Genomic DNA, 23,342 nt, shown 5'->3' on the forward strand with positions numbered 1-23,342 from the left:
AAACGATGTAATTATAGAATACTTACATCTCTCCTTTACACTATTCCCAAATTTCAAATCAATCAGTAAGCATTTTTTAGATACTTATAATGTTTCAGGTGCCAAAAAGATAAAAACAATAGTTCCTTCCCTCAGATTCTATGAGGAAACTTGTAAATATCAAATAGACATACAAAAAAGGTGATTTTGGTAAGAGGGGAATTCTGGGGGGTGGGCATTAGAAAAAGCCTCTGTAGGAAAAAGTATTGAAGCTGAGCTTTGAAGAAAGCTAGATTGGTATATGAGTGTTACGGAATATTATGGTTCTATAAGAAATGATCAGCAGGATGATTTCAGAGAGCCTGGAGAGACTTACATGAACTAATGCTAAGTGAAATGAGCAGAATCAGGATATCATTGTACATGGCAATAAGATCAATGATCAATTCTAATGGACATGGTTCTTTTCAACAATGATCAGATGACTGATGCCAGTTCCAATGATCTTGTGATGAAGAGAGTCATCTGTAACCAGAGAGAGGATTGTGGGAATTGAATGCGAATCACAACATAACATTCTCACTCTTTTTGTTGTTCACTTGCATTTTGTTTTCTTACTCATTTTTTTTCCTTTTTGATCTGATTTTTCTTGTGCAGCAAGAGAATTATGTATGTTCACACATATTGGATTTAACATTTTAACATATATAATATATATTGGATTGCTTGCCATCCAGGGAAAGAGGTGGGGGGAAGGAGGGAAAAATCTGAAACACAAAATGCAAGGGTCAGTGTTGAAAAATTATCCGTGCATATATTTTGAAAATAAAAAGGTTTTAAAATAAAAAAAAAATTTAAATGAAGAAAGCTAGGTGCTTGAGAGAGCTGGGGAAAAGGAGGAAGGTGAACAAATTAAAAGCTCATAATTGCACTGGCATAGAGATAGAATATAAGGATGAGGAACAGGAAGTAGCCAGTTTGACCAAAATTATGGGGATAAGAACATAAAATAAGCCTGGATAGGCTAAAACCCCACTGTGAAGAGCTTTATATGCCCAATTGAAGTATTTTATCTTAAAAACGAGAGCCACTGGTGAATAGGAAAGTGACAGCCAGACCCATATTTTAGGAATGTCACTTTTACAGCAGTATGTGGGTTGGAATGGAAATCCTTATCCATTCCTCTTAACAAAACCTTCACCATTGTTTTCTTGGGAGGAAAAAAAATATGTGAAATAAGAGTTCAGTTCACCCACTACAAATCTGTTAAATAACATTAGCTGAGCCTTCAAGACTTCCCATCACATGGTTCCTTTCCATCTGTTCACAAACATGTTCTGGTTTCCCCAATCCTAAAAAAGTCTTCCTTTGAAAGGTATAACTCATTCTGCTTCTTCCCAATCTCTCCTTTTCATTGCTATAGCTTCTCACAACTTGTATCCCTTGCTATCAGGTTTCCATCCCCGCTGTTGTCCTGAGGTTACTTTTTCAAAAGTTTATGCAGATAGGTATGTATGTATGTGTCTATTACTTGATACCATATCCCAAAAGTCTTAGTATAGTTTTAAGGTCTCATTACTTTTATAGGTCTGTTTTCCTGAATTTTTTGCTCATAATTGTTTCAATTAAATCCCTAGCAAAAATAAGAAATCCTCTAATGGTGATGGAAATTAGTCCCTTTTAAAAAATATTTTTAGGGGTAGCTAGGTGGCATAGTAGATAGAGCACCAACCCTGAAGTCAGGAGGATCTGAGTTCAAATATGACCTCAGGCACTTAACAGGTCTTTGCTGTGTGACCCTTGGCAAATCACTCAACCTCAATTGCCTCAACAAATATATATATTTAATTTACAACTTAAATACAAAACAGAAAAAGAAAAAAAAATTGTCATGTGCCCAGCAGAATGTGGGGAAGATTTAAAATATGGAATAATTAGCATTTCACTAAGTGTGCATGCGTGTGTATGTATACTACAGATATTCAAATATGGAATAATTTGCTTTTCAAGTAAATATACATATATATATAATATTGTATGTATTCAGAACTGTCTATCTTTGCTTGTAAATTTTTATTTTCTCTGCTGTGCCCTACTTTCATTGTTTCCTTTTTCCCTCTCACTTCCCCTAAGAAGGTTGCAGTTAAGCATAGATAGATATATAGAGATATATATACACACACACACACATATGCATATAACATACATAGATATCTATGATCATATACATCCATGTGAGGTTATACTACGCTTTTTTGTTCTGCTACTCTGAAGGTAGATAACATCATCCTTCTAGGGTCCCCATATCCTAATGCCTCTGTCTTAATAAATTTAGAAGACTTGGGTGTGTGTGTGTGTGTGTGTGTGTGTGTGTGTGTGTGTGTGTACGTATTGTCCCCTCTTTAACTCATTCTTGATATGGTTAGGATTCTGTCCATCTAATTCCACTGTGTCAGTTCTTGCTCTCATACCCCATTCAAATTACCTAATCACTTTATTTTGCCTTTTTCTACATGGTTTTGCTTTAAGAATCACATTCAGCTTTATCTCAATTTTTCTCTCAAACTACTTATTAGTGACAATTTTAGACATATAGTTTATATTCTTACATAAAAAGCACAATTTGTCTTTATTGAGTACCTTGAAATTAATCTTTGATGTTTAGCTAGTATTTCTATTGGATTTTATATGTCAAATTTTCTATTGCAAACAGGACTTCTTGTAATAGAATCTCAAAAGTCTGACGATTCATCCAATATTCATTTTTTTTTCACTCAGGACTATGCTTAACTTTGCTGGGTATGATATTTTGCTGCAATCCTATTCTTTTGCTCTTCGATATATAGTGTTCCAAAACCTGTAGTTTTTTTAATGTACCTGCTGTTAGATTTTATGTGATTATAATTGTGGCTCTGTCGTATTTGAATTTTTGCCCTGGGCAAGTCACTTAACTCTGCCTCAGTCTCCCCATCTGTCAAATGAACTGGAGAAGGAAATGGCGAACCACGCTTTACCAAGAAAACGGGAAATGGGCTCATTAAGAGTGAGATGTGACATCCCATATTTGTTTTATCCATTTTCACAGATAAACTGAGGCCCAGAGTGGGGTTTGAGGAAGCAGCTAGAAATAAAAAGAACATTGGGCTTGGAATCAAGAAAAATTGGCTTTAATCCCGCTTCAGCTCTTGTGTGATCCTGCCTCGGTGCCAATCTGTGCCTCCCAAGGGGAAGGTGTAAAGTGCTTACACAGTGCCGGGCACAAAGTAAGCGCTATATATCAGCTACTATTATTAAGTGACTTGCTCATAGTAGGCAAGATCCAAGCCACGTCTGCGCCTAAACCCAGAAGGGTCTTAGCCGGGAAGGGTGGGTCAATCCAGCGTCGTCCAAGAGGGCCGGGCCGGGGCGGAGCGGGGCGGGGCAGGGCGGGATGGGGCGAGTCACAGGCAAGCAAGCCGGACCCGCAAGTATTCGAAGAAAGCCAGAGTTCACGGCAAGAGGGATGGGGCTTTACCCATGCCCGAGTCAGGGAGGGTCACGTGTCCATCCAGACTCCGCCCAGGCAGGAGGAACCGGGGTGGGGAGTAGGGTGGGGGTGGGGCTTGGGTTCAGGCGGTGCCGCCCGCTGCCCCGGAAGTGGCTGATCTCAGCTGACAGAGCCTCCTAAGGTGGCAGCGGCGGTGGCAGCAGATTCCGGGGAAGATGGCGCTGCGGCCGGGAACGGGAGCCGGCGCTGGCGCTGGCGGAGGGGCGACCGGGGCCGGCGCTGGGGCTGGCGGGGGAAGCAGGTGTGTGTGCAGCGCCCGTGCAGAGGCGTGGACGGAGGTTGGGACGGTTGCCGACTGTAGCTGAGCCCGGGTCTGGGGGTGGAATGGGAGGGTCGTTGCCCAGACGACTGGGGCTCCTGTCGAGGCAGGGAAGCTGGTTATTGCGGCTGCGCGGGACCTTTGAGGGGCGGGGGTGGGGGGGTTGGGCTGGTGCCGGGTTGGCCCCCAGGCGGATCTGCTCCTTGTTGCTCACAGCCACCTGTTCCCGAACGAGTTTGCGCTAGGGAGATGTCCGCCGGGGGCGGTGGCTCATCCTCGAGCTGAGAGGCTCGTGGCAGACCCCCTCCCTCATCCCCAATCCTGCCCTTAGCCCCCTTGTTTTGTGTCTCACTGAACTACGCGAGAAAAGCCGTGCGGCCATCGCGAAAGGGAAACTGAGGCACGGGTCCGTGCCCAGAGCCCTCTGCTGGGCAAGCCGCGCTGGTTAGCGGAACTAGTTGACAGAACAAAGCTCCTAAAGCAGAAACTGTTCTTTGCCTTTGTGCCCCTCTTCAGTGCCGACACGTCGGGCATGCCTAGTAAATACCGAGTGGAGTTGTTAGCGGACTCCAGAAGAGGTATCGTTGTATACCACAGAACCAGCATGGGCAGGTCATACACAGGGTCCCCAGTCCGAGCCACCTCCAGGGCTTTCTACTTGGGTCACCTTGGCTTGGCATTAATTTGCCTTGGTTTCCTCAACTTGGAAGTGAAGAGGTTGTTCCAGTTCAGGGGATTGTTAACCTGGGGTCCGAGAATTTTTAAGAAAATAACTGTTTTGATAACTACTTCAATAGAATTGTTTCCTTTGCAATCTTATTTTGTAGCCTTAAAAGAATTATTCTGAGAAGGAGTTCGTTGACTTCATCAAAATGTCTAAGGGCACCATGACACAGTATTAAGCAGTGACCTCTGAAGTGCTCTTCATCCCTATTTCTGTTCCTATTAATAAAGCTTGTGGAGATGAAGTTCCCTTTATCTTCAGTGTCCTGAGTTATTTTTGGAAAATACTTCTTTTTCTCCTGTGAAGATGTTTTAAAAATCCAAACTTTGTAATTAACTTGTGACATCTAACTATCTGAGGAACTGTGTTACTAGGAGACTTCACTTTTTAATAAATTGCTGTAGCATAGGACCATTTTTATACCTCCTATACCTTTTTACTCAATTATATTTCTATAGACTAAATTGAGAATATGTTTAATATTAACAACATTGTATCCCTTTATACACTTTTTTTTAATGCGAAAGGATTCCTATGCATGTAATAGTGATTTTGAAGTAATAGTTTACATTTTAAAACTTAACTTTTGTTTTTGTGCTTTATCATCACAGTTCAACTTTTAATATTTGCATTTCACCCTCAAGTTGAAAGGCATGAATAGTTGATGATCTAGATATTATTTTCTCATAGTATATGATATTTTTGGAACTTTCTAGATTTTTGTCACATTTTAATTTTACTTTGATGAATTATGATAATTCATTTAGAAGTTGCTCTGGGCAGAAATTTGAAAAAATTCTGAAACAGACTGATTCTTGAAAAAGAAAATGGTGGATCCTTATGATCCCTATTTTTTGAATACTTTTTTTTTTTGCCTTTTTTTGTCTGCTAAACCTCTGAAGAGCCATTAGTCCTCCATCAGAATGGGGGAACATGTTAATTTATTCTGTAGTGTAAAAATTGAAAGCCTTTTTTAAAAACTGAAAGAGTAAATACTCTATGTGCCTTTTAGAGGAGAAGACATTTCAAGCAATTAAAAAAAATAGATTTTAGTGTGGCATTATTTTCCAGAGCATTTTGTTTGTGTCCTTAGGATGTTTTAGAGAAAAAAAAAAGGCAATTAATTTCTGTATATACCTGGGCACTTGGCTGATTACCTCTGTTCAGTAAACAAGCAAAGTTTGGTTCAATTATCAACTAACTTTTGATTGATTTCTCAAATGTCTGTAATACTTTTAAGTAATTATAGTATTATAGTAGGTAAGTAAGTCTGGATACAAAATCCATTGGAAGTCATTGAGTTCACTTAGAACAGTAAGAAGAGAAAATGGAAAATCCAAGTTAGTCCTAGAGAGGCTTATTTTTTTTTAATTCCTTAAGCAGAAATTCATAGAGTATCTGTGATGTGCAGAGTTTTGGAGAGGAATGCACAGATATTCAAGGTATACTTAACTGCTCTTAAGTGACTCAAAATACATTGAGAAGAGATAATATGTATCTAGAGAACTAAAGTACGTACATATGATAGACATACTCTAGCAATATGTTCGATCTTCTGTAATGTCTGCATATATGATATACCATAGGAGTGATACATAGTACATACTAAGGGAATGCCAAGAGAAGACTCCTTCTATTTGCCAGAGACAGCACCATGGAAAAGGTTGTATTTGAAATAGGCTTTGAAGATTTTCAATAAGAGGAAGTAGGAAGGGGCACCACAGAGGAAACAGTAAATGCAAAAGCAGGGAAATGGATGGAATGGACAGGGAACAGTGAGGGTTCTGTTTCACTGTAACTTTAAGGCTGGAAGAGATGTTAGAGGTTTTCCAGATCTGCCCTTCTTTTTACAGTTTTTTGAGATTTGCCAAGGATTATATGAAGAAATAAGAGAGAACACTGGAGAACGAACTTAGAAGAAACTAAGTAAGATCATAGGTTCATGGTTTAGAGCTGCAAAGGACTTCAAAGATCCAATCCTAATTTTATGGATGAGGAAACAGTCTAGTGAGAATGATGAGGTTTAGATTTGTGGTACTCAAATGAAATTAGGGTTTTTGGTGGTCAGGGAGTTAAATAAAGCCTGGTGACAGCACAAGGGTAGGGAGTTCTGAGCATTCCCTTCTAGATGTACAAGCAGTTTTCTGTAAAGGAATTTACAGACGGGAAACCTTGATTGATAAAAGAGGTTTATTATGGGGATTGGAAGTAAGGAAATAAGTGAGGGTAAAGATGAGAGGGCACTGGAAACAGTATTCCAGTGGGCAGAATCTCCTTGGGGTGCCAAGCATGATATGGCTGGCATATTTAGAACCTCTGCACAAAGAGGTTTTAGTTTGGCTCTTTTATAATAGGGGGTTTTGGCTACAAGCTGAAGGGGGCTCGTGGGTGGAGTCCCAGATTGGCTCCCCACTGGGTTTCTGCTAGGGTTAGAATTTGAATTGAATTCAATGGGTTTCAGGACTGAGCTTATTCCACCCAGATAACAAAGATGAAACTGTTTGTACTTGGGGTGGAGTCTGCTCACTGAGGCAGAGTCAAATCAGGTTTTCTCCTTTAAGGATTTTCAATTTTGGGGTTCCCTCTTCATTCCCCACTCAGGCAGTCGAAACTTAAATTCATTTAAAGGATCAAGACTTGGGGCAGTGTCTCTTATTGAGGCAGATTTTCTCCTTCAAGGATTTTCAGTTTTGGGCTTCCTCTTCAAGAATAAATGGTAAAAATTGAGTTTTAAGTCCAGAATCTTTGACTGGAGTGAGTGCTCTTTCATGTGTCAGGGCTACCTCAAGTAAAGGCAGTTCTCTTAGCAATGCAGAACCTAAGAACATTTTTGAGAAAGTGAGTGACATTATTATCAAAGTCCTCATGTTTAAGGAAAATTATGTTTGTTGGCTGTGTGTGAGCCAGAAAGTGTGGAGGAACAAAGCTCAATTAAAGAGACATGAAAAACTGTTCTAAACTAGAGCAAAAGTAGAAAAGAAAGGGTAGATGCCAGAGACTTTTTTAATTTCTAGAAGTTGTATATCTAAAATCATTACAACACAGGTTGATGATAATTCAATTTTTGATCAGGGTTTTCCATGATTCTTTCTTTGCTGTGTTATCCTTTTGTTATTCTTTAGTCAACTACTTGTCTAATAGGACTTTTGGGGATACAAAGAAAAAGTAAAAGTAAGTTAATAGGTAAATCATTACAGGTGCCTATGAAAGTTTCTATTCAGCAATGTCTCTAAGTTAGAATTATAGAATTTTTGAGCAGGAAGTAGATACAACATCAAGCCCAACTTCCTCATTTGGTAGATGCAGCATTGTGGGCATTGTGACTTCTAGTCAGGGACAGAGCAGTGACTTAAAACCTAATGCTTTTTCACTTAGTATCAAGGTATTTGTGTGTGTGTGTGTGTGTGTATGAAAGTATGTACTGGTAAGATGAGTTTCATTACAGGTGGGGCTTTCACAGTCTTTTTTGCTTTTTCTTTTTCTTTTAGAGATGTTAAGAAAGGGTCAGTTAGCATAGTAACACAACCAGCTCACATAAAGCTTCTTTTTCCACTTAGCCCCTGATACAGATGACTAGTTGTTTTAATTTTTAATATTGACTTGAAAAAAAAAAACTTAAGCTATTCTTTAAATGCCATTGTCTCCCCTTTTAAGTAATAAAGGAGTTTTTTTTTTTTTAAGTGAGTTGTTGGTTACTTTTCATTTAGGTTTCATTTTCAATTCAATGTAAATTAGTGATGTTGAGCTACAAGCTTAGAGGTAGCATGATTCCAGTTTCAGCTAAGTCATGAAGACATGGTCAATATAACTTAATAGTATGGAAATCTTTTTTTACTGTGAGAATCATAGAATTTTAGAGCTAAATAGATTCTTGAAGATCATTGAATCATATGTCCCACACAAATCAATGATTATAATTACTAATGAAATAGCCCAGGCAATAAAATTCAAGACGGCCATAGTAATTCATAATGTAGAAATAATTTATTTGTAACTGGCCTACATGGCCTGCATGGCCAGGACGGACCTCCAATAGGATTCTGGCATGATTCCGTGCCCAACTGAAGTAGGGACAGCCTTATAAGCATTCTTGTTCACCCTTGTTGGCACATTTTGACATTAAACAGTGACTCCACTTTACAGGACAAAAGATACAATGGCATATGTTTTAACATAGATAGGGATCAGGGTTAGGTGACCATCCTCACGGAACAGATATCCTTGGGAGCATTGTTGATCTGGCACTTTGAAATGCAAAAGAAGTCCCCTAATCTAGCTGAGCAGACCCTTCTCTGCAAGCCCCAGGCCCTAAGACTGAGGGAGGGGAGGGGAGGCTAGTCCTTCGTCCATTTCACTAAAAGTCTTCTATGACAGAACAAACTCAAAGACCTTATTCATAGAAAATTGTCTTATATAAAAAAATTTTTTTGATCTTAACAGAATTTTTAAAAAACCCTAAAATCTTGTTCAGTAAAAAAGCCTGACTGACCAGCAGATATATTTTATTTCTCCAGCTATTTTATAGCATTTTAAATCAATCCCTAATTATCACCGGATAACTGAAAGTTGAAATATGAAAAAAAGCTTTTTAAGATTAGTCTATCTGGGAAATTTACTAAATTCCCGGTATTCAGTAAAGGATAAGGAAAAAAAAAAACTTTGATATTTCTTTGTTATATATTTCAGCTTCATATTTCCTGTTGCGGGTGGAATAGGACCCCCTCAAGGTATGTGAGCGTTTGTTTTGAATGTTTCTTTATCTCAGAATTAATATTTTTGAGTTTGAAGGTTAATGGGTAAAATGAACAGAAATTGTCTCACCAGTAAATAAAATAGAATGTTCCTGCTGCCTAGAACACATTTGATATCTACCTTTAAAGTTTCTTATAATGGGCTTTGGGGTGAAATGGTTTAGTTTCACTCCTCATTTCTCCTTAAGTGCTGAAAAATTTATAAGTTTATTTTCATATAAATTCATGGAGAAAGAGAAAATTAAGAAGTAGGATCAGAGTGAGGTAGTCATAATTTTTTTTCTTTTTTGAGGAATTTGAAAAGTCTTTTCTTCTAAGCTCTTTAATTCTAAGCAATATACATTTTCTTTGTGAATTTTTTGTTTTCTTTGATTCAATTTTTTTTTTTTTTTTCTGAGGCAATTGGAGGTAAGTGAAGATTTGTCCAGGGTCACATAGTTAGGACGTGTTAAGTGCCTAAGACCCAACTTGAACTCAGGTTCTCTGACTTCAAGGCTGATACTCGATCCACCGTGCCACCTAGCTACCCTTCAATTTATTTATTAAATGCATACTATGAACAAAGCAGTGTATGGAGATTGAAAGGAAAAACTAAGCAGTCCTGCTTATTCAAAAGAATAAGTGGAAAGTAGAGGAGTAAAGGGAACAAGAAAGAGATCAAAATAATTTATGAAAAATTAAGAAAAGAGAACACTGATAACTGGGGGAATCAGGAAAGATTTCATGGATGAAAGAGTAGTTGAGCTTGCATGAAGGAGAAGACAAGGATTGGAAATGCAAAGTCCATTCTAAAAATGGGAGGACTACTTGTATAAATACAGTGAGGTAGAAGATGGCATGTTGAAGCTAAGCTTTAGCTCATAGTCCAACTTCAAAAACATTTTTTGCCAAAATCCCTCATTAGGTTTCATTACTATATGTTCTAATGTTATTCAAACACAATTAAATTTCAGATATCTTAAATCCGTCTACCCAGATATATATCCCATTCAGTTACTAGGCAACTCAGGCAGCTTCAACATAAGTCCACAATTAACTTCACAAATGCAAGATGGGGTAGAGCATAGTTAGATAGTATTTTATCTGAAAATATTGGGATTTTAGCATATTGGAAACAATATCTGTGTTTTTCTTGAACATGCTTATTAGATAAGAGGAAATACTTTTAAAAAGAACTGGGATGGAAGATGATAGTGTTACCAAAAAATTAATTATAGGAACATTGAGGAAATATTTTTTTGAAAGTGGAGATTCCCAGAAGTACACAAGTGAGCAGGACAGCTTTGGTATTAACATGCTGAATGTATTTTATATCTTTAAAAAAATGGAGATTCATGATTTCATATATAGTTTGGGGTTTTTTTCCCTGCTTTTTGTATATGGAATCCTCATTTCCTGATGTTTGCCAAGTTCAGAACAAAATTTATATTGGTATTGAATTTGTGAAAGAGGAAAGTTAATTGTTTTAAACCAACTTCATATAGTTAAATGAATTTCTTGTACATTAAATTTCCTCTTCTTTTGTTCACTTCATTCCTAGAGCCCTTGATCCCAAAGATTTTGAGTGATTCTGACTCTATTGTACAATGTGGAATCAAAAATCATGAATATTATATTCATTTCATGTTAAAATTTCCTCTGTCAAGGAAGAGGGACATAATAACTCTACTGCTTTCTCCCTCATCAGGTCTGATCTAGAGTCTTTTCTTGAGTCCTGGCACCATCATTTAAGAAAGACACTGATAAGCTGGACTGTGTCCTTTTCATATGAAAATTGGTTGAAATTGAAAGTAGGGACTTTTAACCTGAGAAAAGATGAGTTGGGGAATATGATACTTCTTCTAGAGTATTTGAAAGGCTCTCATCAAGAGAAGGGATTAGATTTATTCTAGTTAGCTTTAGAGGCAATACCAAGAGCAATAAGTAGAAGCTGCAAAGAAGTGAATGTTTGATGTCAAAAATTTCTTAACATTTAAAAGTAAATATTAAAAGTAAAAATAGTAAAAGTTGGTAAGTTTCCCCTTCTTGGAGTTCTCCCAAGTAAAGGATGGTTGACTGTTTACTGAATATGTTAGTGAAAATTTCCTTTCAGATAGGAGTTCCTGAGGTCCTTTCCAGTTCTGTGATTGATGTCTAATCCGTGGCTGTGCCATTTAGGACCACGTTCTGAAAAGGCTGTCTTTTCATTGTGGGGAAAGTCATGCATGCATGTATCCGTCTGTTCTGTCAATATACTAGGGCAGTTTTCTGTAAATTGCTATTTAACATTAGTGAAGGAGGTTTCCACACTAGAACTTCCTTTCTTATGTTAAACTGATCTGGATGTTCTTTTCTAGTAATGTTTTCCTCCTGTTTTCTCTGAAGGTTTGATTTTTATGAGAATACTCTCTTTTTCCCCATCCCACTCCCCAAACCTGTTGTCAGTGTAGAAACAAAATAATGGGTCACTAGTTAGGATACTAAGAAAGAAAAAACAGCTCAATGAAAATTAGGGAATGATTCATCCTGACCTATTTTTCACTCATAATGATGCAGACTGAATTTTAAAATTTTCCAAAAACCTATTATATCCTTTTCATGTATATATATAATTACTTAATATATAAACATTTCTTTAGAATGATAATGCAGTGGTTTATCTTTCTGGCTTCCCTCTCCCCTCCTCCCAGCTCATATTTATATTATCTCAGTAGCTTTCTTATTTATTTTCAATTTTATTAATCCCACTTTTGGTTTTTAGGGATTTCCAGTTTGGTGCTCAATTGGGGATTTTTAATTTGCTCTTTTCTCTGAGGTTTTGTTTTGTTTTGGGTTTGTTTTGTTTAGTTTTGTTTTTTAGTTGCATGCCCGTTCATTGATCTGCTTTCTCTGTTTTAGTAATATAAGAATTTAAAGAAATAAATTTTCCCCTATGGTTTGGCTGAATCCCATAAATTTTGGCATGTTGTCTCATCACTGTCATTCTCCTCAATAAAATTATTGATTCTATATTTGTTCTTTGACTCACTTACTCTTTAGGATTAGATTATTTCTTTCCAATAAATTTTTAATCCATCTTTTTACTGGCATTTGTTGAAGGTAATTTTTATTGCATTATGATCCCAAAAAGATATATTTAATATTTCTGTCTGCCATTTGATTTTGAAGCTTTTTGTGCCAGTTTTGTGTAGGTACCATGTACCAGTGAGAAGAAAGTATAATCTTTTTCTGTTCCCACTTAGTTTTCTCCAGAGAACTATCACATCTAACTTTTCTAGAATTCTATTCACATCCTTAATTTCTTTTTAAAATTTTTTGTTTGGGTTTATCTAATTCTGAGAGAAAACAGTTGAGGTTCTCCACTAATAATTGTTTTGCTCTCTATTTCCTCCTTGGATTCACTTAACTTCTTTAAGAATTTGGATGCTGTGAACACTTGGTGCTTATATGTTTAATACTGATATTATTTCATTGTCTATGTTACTTTGTATTTAATAAGATGTAGTTTCCTTCCTTATCTCCTTTAATTAGATTTATTTTTGCTTTTATCTGAGATCATGATTCCTACTCCTGTTTTTTTAATTTTAGCTGAAACATAAATTCTGCTCTAGCCCCTTTACTCTATGTGTGTGTGTCTGCTTCAGGTGTGTTTTTTGTAAATATATTACAGGATTCTGGTATTTGAACCACTCTGCTTCCATTTTATGGGAGAATTCATCCTATTCATATTCAAGAGTTATGATTTGTACCTGTGTATTTTCCTCTATTCTTATTTCATCCTGTTTGTCTTTTCTCTCCTTTCAAGCTTTCCCTCCCGACCAGTGTTTTGCTTCTGACCACCACTTCTACTCTTTCTTCTCTCAGTTCCTATCCCTCCTCATTTAACCTACTTCCCTTCTACTGCCCTATTAGGTAAGATAGATTTCTATACCTTACTGATTATGTAAATAGATTTTTATTACTACCTGAGTATGTATGTTATTCCCTCTTTGAACCAATTCAGATGAAAGTAAGGTTCAAGTGATCCCACCACCCACCCTCTCATATTCCCCTCTACTGTAATAGGTCTTTAGTGTCTCTTCATATGACAATTTATCTCATTCAGTCTTTCCCTTCCTTCTGTTCCCAGTATATTCCACTTTTTATCTTTTAATTTTTTAAATGTTATCCTTTCAAGATCACCCCCACCTTTTGTTTATATGCTCCTTTTGACTGCACTATTACTGCACTGTTACAAGTGTCATTTTCCTATGGAGGCATGTAAACAGTTTAGCCCCAATTGAATCTCTTATTTCTCTTTCCTTTTTAAGCTTCTCTTCAGTCTTGATATTGAAAATCAGATTTTTTTTTTTTTATTCATTTCTGGTCTTCTCAGGAAAGCTTTATTGAGGGACCATTTTTTCCCTTGAAGAATTATGCTCATTTTCTCCAAGTAAGTGATTCTTTGTTGTAGATCTGGCTCCTTTGCCTTCCAGAATATTATATAACCTCTGTTCTTTTTAATATTACATTTGCTAAGTCGTATGTATTCTTGACTATGGCTCCCCTCTATTTGAATTGTTCCCTTATGACTGCTAGCAGTATTTTTTCCTTGACCTAAAAGTTTGACTATAATGTTCCTGGGAGTTTTCATTTGATGGATTTCCAGAGATGATTGATGGATTTTTTTCTTTGGGACTTTGCCATTGTTATCCTCTTCTGAATTTGTGACTTGATTTTTCTTGTCATCATAATAACTTTATATGATCAGGTTGTTTTTTTTTTTAATTTATTTGTTGATTACCTTTTTCCCAGCCTTTTCCCTCCCTTTTAAATTTGAGTTCTGCTGCAGAATAGAAGGGGCACTGTCCCAAGATTCCTGTGCTGGAGGCTGCTGACCCTAATTGTTTGCCTGCTGCCGCACTGGTGCTACTCTACGCACCCTAAGGTGCTATCTCCTGCCTTTGTTGTACTGAGGGGATGGGGTGGATGGTAGCTGGCACTGCTGGAGGCCACAAAGGCCTACTTCACGTGGCCCTGAACTGAGACATATGGGAGGCTCAGCCCCCTCCTCCAGCACTGCCCTGAGAAGTGGGGTGTTGGCACTGGCCTGATATGTGAAGTCTGTGTGTTGGTAACTACCTGCCTCCTGGAACTCTGCTGAGGCATATGGGGTCTTGGTGTTGGCAAGTGCTTGTTCACCTGGCACCGTACTAGGACTGAGGACTTGCTGCTGACTTGCCAAGATGTTTCCTATCCTGACTTGTGCTCCCTTTTTACCCAAAGAAGACAGACATTTCCTGCTGACCTTCCAAGTTTCTTTTGCTAGAAGATTGTTTTACCCTGTCTTTTTGCTGGTTCTGCCATTCCAGAATTCTTTTGGGAGTACTTTGTTTTTTATTTTTTTTTTTTTTAATTTTGATAATAGCTTTTTATTTCCAAAATATCTGCAAAGATAGTTTTAAACACTCACTCTTGCAAAACCATGTGTTCCAAGTTTTTCTCCCTCCCTTCCCCCACTGTCCTCTAGATAGCAAGTAATTTAGCATAGATTACATTTGTGCAGTTCTTCTAAACATTTATACATTTATCATGCTGGACAAGAAAAATCAGAAAAGCAAGCAAATGACAACCAAAAAAAAGGTGAAAATTCTGTTATCCACATTCAATCTGCACAGTCCTCTCTCTGGTTGCAGATGACTCTCTCCATCACAAGGCTGTTGGAATTGGCCTGAATCACCACTTTCTTAAAAAGAGGCAAATTCATCACAGTTGATTATAATCTAATCTTGTTGCCGTGTACAATGGTTTCTTGATTCTACTCACTTCACTTAACATCAGTTCATATAAGTCTCTCCAGGCCTTTCTGAAATCATCCTGCTGATCTTTTCTTATAGAACAATAATATTCCATAACATTCATATACCACAACTTATTCAGTCATTCCCTAATCCATTGGCATCCATTCACTTTCCAGTTCCTTGCCAAGGAGGAGGGAAGAAAGGCAGGGAGAAAGAGGTGAGACATACTATGTTATAGTAATTGGTAGGCAAAGATGGAGAGTTCATTTGATTTCCTGTCTAGTCTGCCATCTTGACTTCTCAGAACTCTTTTTTTTTTTTTTAATTTCTTTAAAAAATAATTATAAAATTATGTTTGTTATAATTGCGGGCTTTTTTTTTTTTTTTTTTTACTTATTTCTTACTTTTATCATTTTAAGTAAAAATTACACATGAAGAAGAAAACCCAAAATATTGCCTTAAATTGTGTTACCTGCAAACCCTTCTCCCCATCCACTGAGGTTGAAAGAACTCTTGATCATAAGAGTTCTGAATTGCAGAGGGAGTGAGGGAAAGAGGAAGTTGCCTAAGGAAGGTTGACCTAGCTCAGATCAGAAACAGCCTTGTCAATTAATAGAATCAGTTCTGTAAGTAGACCTTGCATTTCAACTTTGGCAAGATAGAGGGACAGTCTTGAAAAAGAGACGAAGAAAGAAGGAAAAGGAAACTTACAATGACAATAACCCAAAGAGAATATTTGTCTACTAAATTTTTGTAAATTTTATTTGTTATGGGAGTAACCTGCTAGTGGCTGCTGGGGATCTAATTTTGACTAGCAAAATAGATCTCTTCATGTGAGAGGATAATAATGATACAAAGGAGACTGACAGGTGGTTGCATTCTTTGACCACTCTCTTCTCTCTTGCCTCCAATTTATTTCATTCCCAATGTACAAGCAACATCAATAAAGACTGATTTACAATTCCTTCATGTGTGTTATGATTCACAGCTGTGGGGGCTTTCCAGAGAATCAACCTGCCCCTTCACACTTAGGCATGGTCCTTAACATTTATTGATATGTTTTTAAATAATCTTCATTTCCAAACTTTTCCCTTTTCTTTACACCCAACAAGCTATTTCTTGTAACAAATAATTTAAAAGGAAGGAAAAAATTCTGGCAAAATAATTAACACATGACGAAGTCTGACTGTATATACAGTATTCTATGATCATAATCCCCCTAATTCTGCAAAGAAAGGAGGAATATTCTTTTTTTGTCTTTTCAGAGATCAAATTTAGACCACTTATATTTAAAAATCAATGAGAAAGGGGGAAATGGATTACAGAACTTATTTTAAGGTATATTTGGACTCTTTCTGACATACCAATGTCAGTTTCTTGTTGCCTTTCATATTTTCAATTTAATCTTTATTACTGTGTTACAATACTTTGCATGCTAATTGCTATTTATGAAATGAATGCTTGATTACTAGTATACTCCAAAGGATTACTTAACAGAGTTTTAAGAGCAGATTTTAAAAGTTATTAACTTGAATAATGCTCTTATGTTTCAAATAGGTCTGGTGCCAATTCAGCAACAAGGATTTCCAATAGTTTCTGTTATGCAGCCTAATATGCAGGGCATGATGGGAATGAATTACAGTTCTCAAATGTCTCCAGGACCTATCGCCATGCAGGTACTTGTTTTATTAATTTATTATTTCCAAAGGTATAATTTCTGTTACTATTACATTTCTGTGTCCTAGAGACTATTAATATTTAGGTTATTGATTCCCTTAGAGAACTTACCATCTAAAGAGGGCAGTTAGATGGCGCAGTACATCTCTGGCCCTGGAATCAAGAAAATCTTAGTTCAAATGTAGCCTCAAACATTTCCTAGTTGTATGATACTAGGCAAGTCACTTTACCTTTTTTGCCTCAGTTTCCTTTTCTGTAAAAGAGGATAATAGCAGAATTAAATGCGATAACTACAAAGCCCAGTGCCCGGCTCATAGTAATAGCTATATCAATGTTAGTTATTTTTATTATCTAAATAAGGCATAAGTGCTTGCAAATAATAAGAAGAAAAAAGGACTCAAAATGTGCATTTGAAGGATTAGAAAAACAAGCCTTTTGAAAGAGATATCTACTAATTGCTTTCCTTATTTTTGCCGGACTTTTGGTTTAGAGATTATTTAAATGTTAAAGATTAAAAACCTCAGTCTTAAAAAAAAAAAACTAGAACATGGTATATTATGATCCAGCATATTATCAATCAAATATAATACAATAAAACTAGATATATAGAGGGATATAATCTCTGTCCTTGAGAAGCTTCCTTTTGAAAGAGATAAATTAGTTAGAATGAGAGTGAAGAAACAACAAAGGGAAAAGGAGAGCAAGAAGATGGGTTTTTGTCATTTTTCTTGAACTCTAAATCAACATTCTTTCTTTAATTAGAACCTCCTTGCCACCTCTTTCACTATACCATACCTGTTTTCAACTTTCATTAAGACATCCATTTACTCAATCGCTCCTACTTTTCTGAGTGCACTACCCTTTGAAATACTTTTTATCCTAACTTTCCTGGACAAATGCCTTCTTTTTTCCTGCCCCTTTATTTTATAATCCTAATAGATAATAATATTATTATTATCCTAAGTCAGATGATAACAATCCTCAATGTTGAATCATCTTCCTTCTGACTTTCTTCCCTCCTAGGTCACTGAGAACTTCTAAAAGATGCACATTCAAAACTGGACTTAAAACAAAATCATGTTGCCAGATGTCAAGCTGGTCCTTACTTGCTGTTCACTAATACTTAACTTTTATGAATTCTTTCAAACTCACCACTACAATTATCCCATCTTTTTTTTTACTCTTTAATGCTCCTAATTATCCCCATTCTGAGGATATATATAATCTTTAGTAATTGATTTCTCTTCCTTCTAGAATGAGTTACCTCATATACTTTCATCATTACCTCAGAATACCATTATCTTTGTATCTTTCCTTCCCTTCTACTTGTACTCTAGACTCTTCTTACTTCCTCTGAAACGCTCCTTCCATAATTATACCGAATCTCTCTACATCATTGTGAGTTCTTCTCCAAGAATTCTTGCCTTTGTGAAATCACAAATCTGGTCTGTCCTTTAGAAAAGCATCTAACTATGCTTTGGTCTTTCCTGGCCTTAAGGCCTTTTCTTAACCTCCTGGTGAACCACTTCAAATACATCCATCATCCTCTACTCTGGAATCCCTTGCCCAATTGTCCTTATCATTAATTATGCTTTGACAAACTTCAATCCTAGATTACTCCATCCGTCTTCTTCGTTTCTGTCCATGTGCTAGTGGACAGAGTTGGAGAATGCAACTATGGAATAAATACACATACAAATAAATATTTCTCAATCTCAACAAGGTCTTCACTGAACTCCTTTGCCATCTACTTCTTATCTATTGACTAATGAGTTGGATAAATCTTTTTACCTGAATTCTCTATCCAGTCCCCTCTTTTTTAGCAGATTGCCCTTAGTAGCATCCTTGCTCCTTCACTAATCTTCTGGTTTCTCTCTAACTCTTATAATGACTATTAACATGTTTGTGTCTTTCCCATCTTTAAAAAACTTTCACTTGATCTGTCTATCTCTACTAGCTATCATTCTGTATCTTGCCTCCTTTTTTGTGGTTAAACTCTGAGAAGGTTCTCTGCAATTGGTCACCTCTACTTTCCTTTCTCCTAACTCTGAAGTCTGACTTCTAACTTCATTCAGCTGATACTGCCCTCTCCAAAATTATCAGTGATCTCTTAATTGACAAATCTATGACTTTTTCCTCAAGTCTTTATACTATTTGACCTCTCTTTGACACTTGTTGATGACCATCTAAGTTACTCTCCTCTTTCAATTTTTTTTTTTTGACACTCTCCTTTCTTAGTTCTCCTTCTCTGCAACCAACCATTGCTTCTTAGTCTCCTGTATATTCATCTGGGTGTTCTAGGCCTTCTATTAACCATGGTTTTTCCCTCAAATCTGTTCTGGGCCCTTTTCTCGGTCTGTATTCTCTCTCTCTTGATGATGTTAATCATTTCTCATGGGTTCAATTTTCATATTTATGCAAATGATTCTATATGTCCAATCTGTCTTTTGAACTCTATTCCTGATTCACCAACTCTCTTTTGAGATGTCCTGTAAGCATCTCATATTCAGTATGTCCAAATATTTATTACCTTTCCCCCCAAACACTGCCCTTTTCAACTTTCCTATTACTCTTGAGAGTATTGCCATTCTTCTAGTCACCCAGACTTTCAACTTTGGTGTTATTTTTAACTCTACTTGCACTCCATATTATCCAATCTGTTGCCGGATCTTGTTGTTTCTACCTTCAAAGTTTCTACCTCATTTATATCCCCTTCTTTCTACTCACATAGTCACCACCATTGTACAAACCCCAATCATGTGTCACTTGGACACCTGGAATCCCTGATTCAAATCTCTACCCCCTCATACTCTCCACTTAACTGACAAAGTGATAGTGATTTTCTTAAAGCAAAGGTCTGATCATATTAGACTATTTGTATTCAATAACTCCATTGGCTCCCTATGACTTCCAAGATTAAATACAAATTCCTATGTTTGTCATTGTCTTTCATAATCTGACCACTTCCTACCTTTCTGTCCTTATGCTTTCCTCCCTTCTGCATACTCTGTAACCCAACTCTACTGGCCTTCTTGCTGATCCTCACCCATAAAATACACATCCACATATACCTATAACTTCCTTTGAGATTACTTCCATCTATTCTACGTCTTGTATGTCCTAATTATTTACATGTTGTCTAGAATATTGATGCTTTTTATGGACAAAGGATAGTGTTTCATCTTTTTTTTAAATATCTCAAACACTTAGAAGAGTGTCTGCTTAAATGCCTAATGATAGACAAATTGATTTTGCTTTCTTTTCTACTTTCATATAGTTTTTCTCATTTTCAAATATTTGATCCATTCTTGCAACTTTCATTCCCATGCCTTCAAAAACTTTCAGCAGTCTGGTTTTTGTTACCATTACTTTACTGAAATTCCAACCTCAAAAGTTACAACTAACCTCTTTTGGAGGGGCTAAATCCAATGGCCTTTCTCTTTTTTTCTAATTTATTTTTATTATAGTTTTCTTTATCCCAGAGAACAGATGTTGAAACACACCTTTTGATAGAAAAATAAAGAATTACAGGCATGAAATATCACATGTATAGTCAAGCCTGGTCACTTCATTGTTTGATTTTGTTTAACATTTTCCTTTGTTCCAAGAGTGAATGGAAAAGGAAGAAAAAGAGAAATCATATCCAGGAATGACAGTCATATAAAAACAAAAGCAGTAAAACTTATTCTAAAAAGAAAGGGACATGGATTGATCATGTGGTAAGGGATAATAGAGAACTGGAATACTGTACTGATACTAACAAAATATAACAAGACATAGAGGAAAGCTTCTAGTTGTCCTCTAAGTCATCCTTGTAGTATATGTGGAAGAACATGGACAAGAATAACACAGGGGGACAAATTTTCTATGGGTTGTAATTTACAGTAATGTGGGAACTATCCATATAAAATAAATCTTAACTCCAAATAGTCATATGCCCTACAAGTCTACTGTTATTACCTGTAATAATTATAAAATAATTGAAAGGAGAATTGATCGACTTCTTTTATCTGTATTCCTTTGGACATTTAGTTGCAGTTGCCTTCAAATCAGTAGTCTCAAAAGTTTAATACACTCTTATCCTTATTCACATCTCTGAGAAATCCATAATCTATGGAGAATATAAAAAGGAAATATTATAGTATTTCTATTTCTATTTATTTTTACCTAAAAGATAATTAGATGTTATTTAAAATAAAACTAAATGTGGTAGATGATAGAGCATTGCTTGAAGGTTCTTGAGCAAGTACTGACATAATGAAAGTAGCACTTAAGGAATTTAATTTGGGTGTATTATTTAGGATGGACTAGGGAAAGAGGAAGTGGAGACACAAAGAACAACTGAGGTGGTACTACAATAATCCAGGAAATAAAGAGGGGCCCTTTTGATGCCGCCAGGTAACATAGGATTGCTACAATATATTCCATAAAGTCTAGTTTGAATAACTCCCTTTATATGTAAGGTTATGTTTACTTTTTAGAAACTTTAAAACTTCAAATGTTATTCTTTCCTTTCAGTGAATTGATATGTGTACTATAAATATGCTGATCAAAAACTAACCATTTAAATCAAAAGCCTTATTTGTCTTTTCAAAAAATAACAAGTTTGAAAGCCATTGTGTTGATATCTCCCCAACTATTTAAATGTAAAATAGCTCCCCTAAATTGTTTCTCTTTTGCAGTTTTTCTGTTTTCCCTTTGTATCCCTCACCTCCTGGAAAGATGAGTCCCTATTTTCAAAATCTCAGTAATGCCCATTGTCTTGTGAACTCTCTGAGGACAGGATCTATTTTTTTTTTAACTTTTTATTGATAGAACACATGCCAGGTAATTTTTTTACAGCATTATCCCTTGCATTCACTTCTGTTCCGATTTTTCCCCTCCCTCCCTCCACCCCTTCCCCCAGATGGCAAGCAGTCCTTTACATGTTGAATGGATTACAGTATATCCTAGATACAATATATGTGTGCAGAACCGAACAGTTTTCTTGTTGCACAGAGAGAATTGAATTCAGAAGATATAAATAACCCGGGAAGAAAAACAAAAATGCAAGAAGTTTATATTCATTTCCCAGTGTTCTTTCTCTGGGTGTAGCTGCTTCTGTCCATCTTTGATCAATTAAAGCTCTCTTTATCGAAGAGATCCACTTCCATCAGAATACATCCTCAAACAGTATGGTTGTTGAGGTATATAATGATCTCGACAGGATCTATTTTTGCACTTCTTTGTATCCCCAAATTTTAGCATAATGCTTAGATGTTTACTCTTTACTCACTGACTAATCTCAATCCAGATAAAATAGTTCTTTTAGAGATAACAAATTGCTACAGTCTAATCAGAGATTAAGAGATACAAGACTCTTAGCTAATGGTGGCCCTAGAATCCCAAGGAACTAGAAAACAAACATCACTGGCAGGCATCTAAAGCCTTTTTGGTGCTACAATTGACATTTGGTGACATTTGGTAGTAGCTCCCTACCCATAATATGTGCTCTGCCCAAACAAAATAATGAATTAATTATTTAAATGGTAGAAAAGTAGATAAAGCTGTCAGTTCGATTATACTTGTGTTCAAAAAGTGGAGTGAAGAAAGATGTTGGATATGGTATGAAGTTGAAAGGTAACTTTGCTTACACTTATTTTTTTATACTTTAGTGCACAAGGATCCTAATAACATCTCTATACAGATGAGTCATATATCTCTGCATCCAGTGTCAGTCTTCCCCTGAGCTTCAATGCTACAAACTAACCAACTGGGCCTTGCATTTCAGACTAGCTGTCCTAGAGACATTTCAAATTCAGTGGCCAAAAGGGAATTCATTATCTCTGTCCCAACCCCAGCCACAAACCCTTCCCTTTGAAAACTTCATTTCTATCAGAGGTACCAGAATTCTTCAGTTTTCCAGGTTTGTGATTCCATCATTATCCTCAACTATTCATTTTCTTAAACAGCTTTAGATATGGATGTGCCACAATGGTTAGGGCTCCAGGCCTGAAGTCAGGAAGCCTCATCTTCTTGAGTTCAAATGTGGTCCCAGACACTTAAATTAATGTGTGATCCTGGGCAAATCACTTCACCCTGTTTGCCTCGGTTACTTCATCTGTAAAATAAGCTGGAGGAGGAATGGCAATTTGGCAAACCACTCCAGTATCTTTGCCCCCCCCCCCCCAAAAAAAAAAAAGACGGGGTTAGGAAGAGTCAGACAAGCCTCAAACAGCCAACCAGCCTCACTTTCTCTCACGCCATATATCTGGTCAGTTGTCATCTCACCAGTTCTTTCTCTGACATCTCTGAATCTAACTCCTCTCCACTGCTACCACTTTTGCTTACTTCTTCCTCACCTTTTACCTGCATTATTGTAACAGTTGCCTGATTTTTTTTCCTGCCTCAAGCCTCTCTCCACTTTAATCCATCCTATACATTACTGCCAAAGTGATGTTTCCTAAAACACAGATCTGATCAGCTCGTTCCTCAACACAGCAACTCCAGTAGCTCCCTGTTGCCTCTAACATAAAATAAAAATTCCTGTTTAGCTTTTTAAAACCTGACTTCAGCTTAACTTTTTAGTCTTAATGAACATTACTCCCCTTCCTGTATAAACCAGTCAAATTGGGCTTCTCTCTTTTCTTCAGACATGACACTTCAT

General features: G+C 36.7%; 1 protein-coding gene across 7 annotated transcripts in view; it reads left to right on the forward strand.

Annotated features, from left to right (window-relative positions):
* Positions 1–3,285: 3,285 nt before the first annotated feature.
* SYNRG (synergin gamma) overlaps positions 3,286–23,342 on the forward strand; it is an 87,034-nt gene continuing 66,977 nt past the window's right edge. For 2 of the 7 annotated variants that reach the window (XM_051994054.1, XM_051994055.1), the window contains exons 1-3: positions 3,317–3,767; positions 9,196–9,236; positions 16,577–16,695. In XM_051994054.1, coding sequence (XP_051850014.1) covers positions 3,682–3,767; positions 9,196–9,236; positions 16,577–16,695 — 246 coding nt within the window. In that variant the 5' untranslated portion in view covers positions 3,317–3,681. Of the gene's footprint in view, positions 3,768–9,195; positions 9,237–16,576; positions 16,696–23,342 lie in introns of all 7 variants that reach the window. The other 5 variants (XR_007953221.1, XM_051994053.1, XM_051994052.1 and 2 more) reach the window with 5 other exon arrangements.

The sequence above is a fragment of the Antechinus flavipes genome, chromosome 4, assembly GCF_016432865.1.
Source record: "Antechinus flavipes isolate AdamAnt ecotype Samford, QLD, Australia chromosome 4, AdamAnt_v2, whole genome shotgun sequence".
Taxonomy (NCBI): Eukaryota; Metazoa; Chordata; class Mammalia; order Dasyuromorphia; family Dasyuridae; genus Antechinus; species Antechinus flavipes.